The sequence below is a fragment of the Leucopleurus acutus genome, assembly GCF_964270905.1.
Source record: "Leucopleurus acutus genome assembly, chromosome: 19".
Classification (NCBI taxonomy): Eukaryota; Metazoa; Chordata; class Mammalia; order Artiodactyla; family Delphinidae; genus Leucopleurus; species Leucopleurus acutus.
In genome coordinates this window covers 24,637,437-24,644,227 of record NC_139161.1, presented here as the reverse complement: position 1 = coordinate 24,644,227, position 6,791 = coordinate 24,637,437, and the positions used below count along the sequence as shown (strand labels likewise).

Here is a 6,791-nt window from a genome sequence, read left to right as displayed (position 1 = left end):
AGTTCCAGGGAGAAAACCCTCTGGAGGAAGAATAGGAGGGACTGGGCCCCGCCTGAGCCGCCTCCCTCCTGCTGCTGCGGTGGCGTGCACGCCTGTCAGTGGCACCGGAGACGGATATCTTGTGCGGGGTCTTCCTCTCAGTTCACAGCAGTCAGCTCCATTTCCCCAGACTAGCTGAGCCAGCTAGATGGAGGTCATCCTCTGTTAACCACATTTTTTGATTATCCTATTTACTTTACACAACTGAGCCTCCCCTTTGGGCTGTCAGCACCTGTCAGGGCCTCAATGAGCTCAGAGGCACACTCCCAAGACAGGAGAGGAAATACAGCCTTACACCTTCAGATCTTTAGCTGAGAATGATGCCGAATGAATCTGCATTTCTGTTGGTTTGGGGCAGCTAGAGCCTCCCAAGCCGGACGTCATGCCAAATCGGCCCGATAAATCAGGGAGCACAGCAGAGACCTTTTCTTAGCTCCAAGGAGAGGCAGAATAATTTGGGCATTTGTGCTTTCATACTCGCTTTATCACAAGGATGGAAGTCTTCTTCTATGCACTCATAAACATCCTGGGCAGAAACAGCCTGCCAAAAAAATGTGATTAACCTTTAACAAATAGTCCTGCAGCACAGGCTGGCCCGATGCATATAGAAAAATCAGATCAAAGGAGCCATCTCCACACCTACTGCAAACCATTTAGGGTGGAGGAAAAACAAAAAAGCCATCACCCACAACCAGTCACATGATACCAAGAGTAAAGTTTGAAGAAATGAGAGTCAGAGGAGACCAGAAAACTTAGTAAGGTAACAAAGAGAAGAGATCCCTTCCAAATAGAAGGCCATGTGCCAGGTAAATTCTGACCTGCAGAAAAATAAACACTTCATTGGCTTGCTCAAAAAAAGCAAATTTAATTCACTCCCTCATCTCATTGACCAGCCCGGGACTGTCAGGAGAGGGGGCAGCCTCTGGCTGCTCTGTGTTCCAATATTCACCTTCAGCCACAGTGAGGATGATGAATGACTTGGAGACCTCACTGGTGACGGGGACCTGTCCGGAACAGACTGTTAAAGGGGCGAGGAAATAAAGCACCACGCGTTTCTCATCCCCTAGAGCAGCAGTCCCCAACCTTTTTGGCACCAGGGACTGGTTTCGTGGAAGACAATTTTTCTATGGATGGGGTGGGGGGATGGTTCAGGCGGTTATGCAAGCGATGGGGAGCGATGGGGAGCAGCAGATGAAGCTTTGCTCGCTTGCCCACTGCTTACCTCCTGCCGTGCGGCCCGGTGCCTAACAGGCCATGGAGCAGTACCGGTCCACGGCCCAGGGGTTGGGGACCCCTGCCCTAGAGAAGCAGGCGTAGTGGTCTGAGGGATGACATAAATGTGGTGGTGTTCGGGACTTCCCTGGTGGCACAGTGGTTAAGAATCCACCTGCCAAGGCAGGGGACACGGGTTCGAGCCCTGGTCTAGGCAGATCCCACATGCCACGGAGCAACGAAGTCCGTGCGCCACAACTACTGAGAGCCTGCGCTCTAGATCCTGAGAGCCACAACTGCTGAGCCCATGTGCCACAGCTACTGAAGCCCGCGCGCCTAGAGCCCGTGCTCCACAACAAGAGAAGCCACCGCAATGAGAAGCCCGCGCATTGCAACGAAGAGTAGCCCCCGCTCGCTGCAACTAGAGAAAGCCTGCGTGCAGCAACGAAGATCCAACGCAGCCAAAAATAAATAAATTTAAAAAATAAAATGAACTTAAAATAAAAATGTGGAGGTGTTCACAGCAGCTTTCCCAGGAGGCCTTGGGTCAGATTTGAGGGGTTTTATTTCTCACCTTTTTACAGTATCTGCACAGCAGCGCAGGAACTACTGGCAATTACCCAGTGAATTTTGGCTGTGAAGACAATATTTCTAGCCAAAAGTTCTTGGGTCTGAAGTTTTCAGATAATTCCAGCCATGTAGATGTGTATAAAGGTAACCTCCATCGCTCCCTCCTTCCTCCCTGCCTCCTCTAAAGGTCCTAGCCCCCAGACCTTGTGAACAGAGAAAGGCTACATTGGGGTGTATGTATTGTTGACACGTAGCTTTATTTTATCAGCGCTCCATTTTTAATGGATCCAGGCCAGCACCCCAGAGTACCAGACTCAGTTCCTAGGGACGGCCTGACCTGGCAGTCTTCTGTTCCAGAAGGAAAAAGCTTTATTAAAAAAGAAAAAACTTCAGAGTAGAAAATATGAAAAATCATGGGGGTAGGGAGGTCATGCCATGAAATGATTGAAAACAGTACAGTGTGGAAATAACACCACATTGGGAATCAGGAGACCTGGGGACTAGTCTGGGCTCTGCCTCAAATTAGCTATGACTTTGGGCATGTCATTTGCCTCTGGGGCTTCACCTCCTCACCTGAAGCATTTAGCATGGTTATCCTGCCAGGCACTTAACAGGGACAAAAACCTGACAAATGCCCCCAGCGTTTGCTATTAAGTCCATTCTGTAGACATATCTGGTGTCCTTACCCTTCCTGATGAAAACCAGGAATGTCCAGGAAGAAATCCCAGAAATATATTTTAGGCAAGTCCAGCATCTCTGGCCATCCCGTAGAAGATGCCTCTGGCTGCAATGAGGTTGGTTGGAGAATCAAATTCAGCTATTGTCCCTTTGTCCAGGACCAGGACCCTAGCCAAGGAAAAGAAGTGGTCAGGTCTCCATCAGCCCAGATCTGGTTTCATGGTCCAACCCTGCCCTTCTGGGTACCGCTCAGGCCCCGCAGTGGCATGCCAACCCTCCCACTTCAGTCAACCCACCCAACACAGTGCTACACCACATATGCACGCTTGCAAGGCTGGTTATTTTAGCCACTCCGTTTGCTGTCCTGGCAGATGAGACAATTTCTGGGATCAAACACAAGGTCCGATTCATCTTTGTTAGTCGGGGCTCCGAAAACCTCCCCTAATGAGCCCTTCCCTTCACCAGGGTCACAGGGCCTGTGTGCTTCCATCTGCTTTGTGCCAACTCAAAAAGGCACACGGCGGGAAACTGGGCTGCAGTGAGGCCGGATGCTGGCATCTGGGGCTTTGGCTGCAAAGCTGGCTGCCGCTGATGGGTGGATCTCCCCCCGCCCACACACACACAGTCAAGCCTGGGCCTGGGATTAGAATCTCTTGCCAACTAAACACAGGGTGCACCTGGTGCAGGGCCAACAGGCTGGCTCCCAGGGTGAGGCAGGAGCAGAAAGGGCTCTCCCAAGTCCCGGGAGATGCTCCTCAATAAGAGGGCCTGGACTGCACCCAATCTGTTTCCCCACCTATGGGGCTCCCAGAAACGTGTCCTGGGAAGATGTGTGTCTGTGGACATCACTGCCTAGCCACTGCCCAAACTGAAGCCCAGGAGACTGCCCCCCTCGCTTCAGTGGCTTCTCATTGCCCTTAGGGTAAGGACTGAATGGTCCTCAAAATGCAGCAGAGTGAGGCCTCTTTCTCCCTGTCCTCTTGGTTCTACTGCCCCTTCACCCTTTCTACTCCAGCCTCATGTGCCCTCCTACCTCAGGGCCTTTGCATGTGATGCAGCCTTTTCCTGAAAGGCTGCTGGTGAAAACCATTTTCAGTTAGGCCTGGGAAGAGATCCTCTCAGTCCAGCCCTTTCCCTTGTCTGGACCCAGGGCCCGGGCCTTCCTGCCCACTCTCCCTTCTCCCAGTGGAATCCTAGATGGGAGTGGAGGCGGGGTGGGTGTGGTAGGGATGGAACAGACACTTAGCATCAGGCATTCTCAGCTTGGTTCCCAACCCCCTGGGAGCTGTGTGGGGAACTTCTGAGAGAGGGCCAAGGTCTGCCCATTGCCCTGTCCATGTATCTCCCCACCTCCCCATGCCCTGCAGGTGTTTGTTTTGTGAATGAAGCCTGCCCTGCAGGTGTTTGTTTTGTGAATGAAGCCCTGCTGATGTACTCCCACTATACTCCTTCAGGATAGATTTGCTGCAGCCTCCTGCCTCTTCCTCACTCTGAGCTCCCGTGTCTCCAGGGGAGCCAGCCTGTCAGGCCAGCACCAGCTGGCTTCCATCAGGCTTCTGAGTCACCCAGCCCCTCCCCTGTCCTCCAGCAGCACACCTTGACATTAGGCACAGTGAGCAAACAGGTCACATTTTTTTCCTTTTGGCTGAGTGAGCTGCCTCCCCAACGAAGCCGTAAGATACCATGAGGAAGGCTCCTTCCCTAATCCTTTTTTTTTTTTTTTCCTAATCCTTTGAGAAGCTGGTTCTAGTGAGGATTATAAAGGACATTTCCTAGGATCACCTGCACTTTTTTTTTTTTTAACATCTTTCTCGGAGTATAATTGCTTTACAACGGTGTGTTAGTTGCTGCTGTATAACAAAGTGAATCAGTTATACATATTCATATATCCCCATATCTCCTCCCTCTTGCGTCTCCCTCCCACCCCTCCAGTCACCTGCACTTTTAACGCTTTATTTCATTGACTCCTTACAACAACCCTGAGAGAGAGAGAGGTTCATGGAGGTTTTGTGAATTGCCTAATGTCATACAGCAGTCAGCAGCAGAGCCAGGCTTGGGACTCAGCCCTCTGCTTTCCCACAGCAAAGCATCTACTCCGCACGGGACCCAAGCATCGTGCACCTTTCCTCAGTGGCTTCCTGGTCTGTACGCCTACCTCACAGGATGGGAATGAGGCTCAAATGAAGCCATGGCCATGTGGGCATTCTGGAAACAGTGCTCAGGAAGTGACAGGATTTGGCCTGAAGGATCTGGTTCCCCTCACCTCAGTATTAAGAGGTGGGGGAGAAGTGGCCATGCCTCAGGAGCCCCAGTGTGCCCCTTCCCCACGTGCTGGTAACCCCAAAGTGTCCCTTGTGTCTCAGAAAACATCCCTGTGCCCCCGGTGCCCAGATAACCCACACTGTTCTGCACCCCCCCCCCCAAACCTTAGACGACCCCACGGAGCTCCCATATCCACATATCCCGTAACCTTAATCTGCCAACCACGTCCCCACGGCCCAGGCGACCCCACCAGGCCCCTCCCTGCTTGGGTGCCAGTGCCCCACCTGGTGTAGTCCATGATGGTGTTGAGCCGATGTGCGATGGTCAGCACCGTGCAGGGCTCAAACTGGGTGTGGATGGTGGCCTGGATGAGGTCATCCGTCTCCAGGTCGATGGCGGCTGTGGCCTCGTCTAAAACCAGGATGCGACTCTTGCGAAGCAGGGCTCTGGCCAGGCACACAAGCTGCCGCTGGCCCACGCTGAAAACGGGGAAGGCAAGGTATCTCTAGCTGGGTGCCCCCAACCTGACCCCAGGCCTCATTCCCCAAACTGTTTCTGTCTCCACTCCTTCCCAATGGCCCAGGGCTGGCTCTCTGTCTAACCTCTCCCATTTCTGCCTTAGCCCAGGACTCCTGGAACACCGAGTTGAGGTCTGGACACCACAGGGATAATGAGGGGCCTTGCGGGTAGAGCCAGGACTTAACAACATTGTGAAATCCCCAGTCTGTCTCTGGCACCCCTGGTCTCTTCTTCCTGTGCTTTCTTCCCTATCCTCACTCCTCAACCAGTGTCACCGTGTTTCTCTGCTTCAATCTCTCAGTCATTTACACCTTAGTGATAACACACTTAAATGACTCCTCCTGGATATTTGCACACATCACGTTATCTTGCTGAGCCTAATATCACACAATTTAGTCATCTTCCGCCCCCACGGGGAATATAGGTCAGGGTTCCGTTGTGGGAACAAGGAAGGGACAGGGCAGAGGAGGCTACGGGGGGTTCCCCGTGTCTGGTCCCTGGGAAGGTGGAGGAGGGGTGGAATGCATACCTTCCACCTCCTGCCTTGGAAGCTGGAGCTAATGAACAAAGAGAGGCTGTGTTCCCAACCACAGAGGCTGCAGCACCCCCCACACCCAGGGACAAATACCTCAGCCCTTCCCGCAGGGGTGAGTCACTACAGCCCGAGTGAAGGCCAGGCTCTCTCCCCGGCCTATTCCCGCAACTAATGAAGGTTTTGGCAGCAGAATGAGCCGCCAGATAGAGCTCAGGGCTGATTTATGGTGGGACTGGCACAGGATATAGGTTATACTTAAAGTGGCTACAAGCTCAGGGAGGGAGGAGGGGAGTGGATTTCTGTCTCAGATCCTGGCGGATGTGGGGATGGAGGGGATGCTCTGGGGAGAGGTGCTCATGGCAAGCCAGGACAGGAGAATGGACCAAAACACAGCTGTGGGGCACAGGGTCTGAAAGCCTAGGCTCGTCCGCCGGGCACCCCCAACATGGCTGTGTAAGTGAAATCCAGGTACCGTGCACATTCATTCTTACAGGGCTGCCTGGGGAGGCGGGGGCATCCCACCAGCGGCTATGACGCCGCAAGGAAAGTTTTGGGGCAAAAGCTCCCACTTCCCTGGGTCCTTGCCCCACCCCTTGCTAGCTGAGCAGCTTTGGGCAAATAATTTTATCCTCTGGAGCCTCGTTTCCGGCCCACAGGACTGCAGTAAAGATGAAAGGAGACAGTAGAGGCCAAAGTGCCTTGAACACTAGTAAGTGCTGAGCAAATGTACAGGTTTTTGTTTTTGTTTTTGTTTTTGGAGAAAGTCCAGTCCGTAGGTATGGACCGAGTAGGATAATACAAATAGCTAAATTTCTCGGGAGTGTATCCAGTCTAAGTGCTTTCCATTTCATCACAATAACCCTAAGACGGCTCTGTCCAAACGATGGCCACTAGCCACAGGTGACTGTTGACCACTTGAAATACGACAAGTCTGAATTGAGATGTGCCGTTCGTGTAAAAATACACACGGGATTTG

General features: G+C 52.5%; 1 protein-coding gene across 1 annotated transcript in view; it reads right to left on the bottom strand.

The window, feature by feature from the left end:
* Positions 1–2,558: 2,558 nt before the first annotated feature.
* ABCC3 (ATP binding cassette subfamily C member 3) overlaps positions 2,559–6,791 on the bottom strand; it is a gene marked incomplete at both ends in the record, with an annotated part of 42,769 nt that continues 38,536 nt past the window's right edge. The window contains 2 exons of the mRNA XM_082859985.1: positions 2,559–2,667; positions 5,046–5,240. Coding sequence (XP_082716111.1) covers positions 2,559–2,667; positions 5,046–5,240 — 304 coding nt within the window. The remainder of the gene's footprint in view (positions 2,668–5,045; positions 5,241–6,791) is intronic.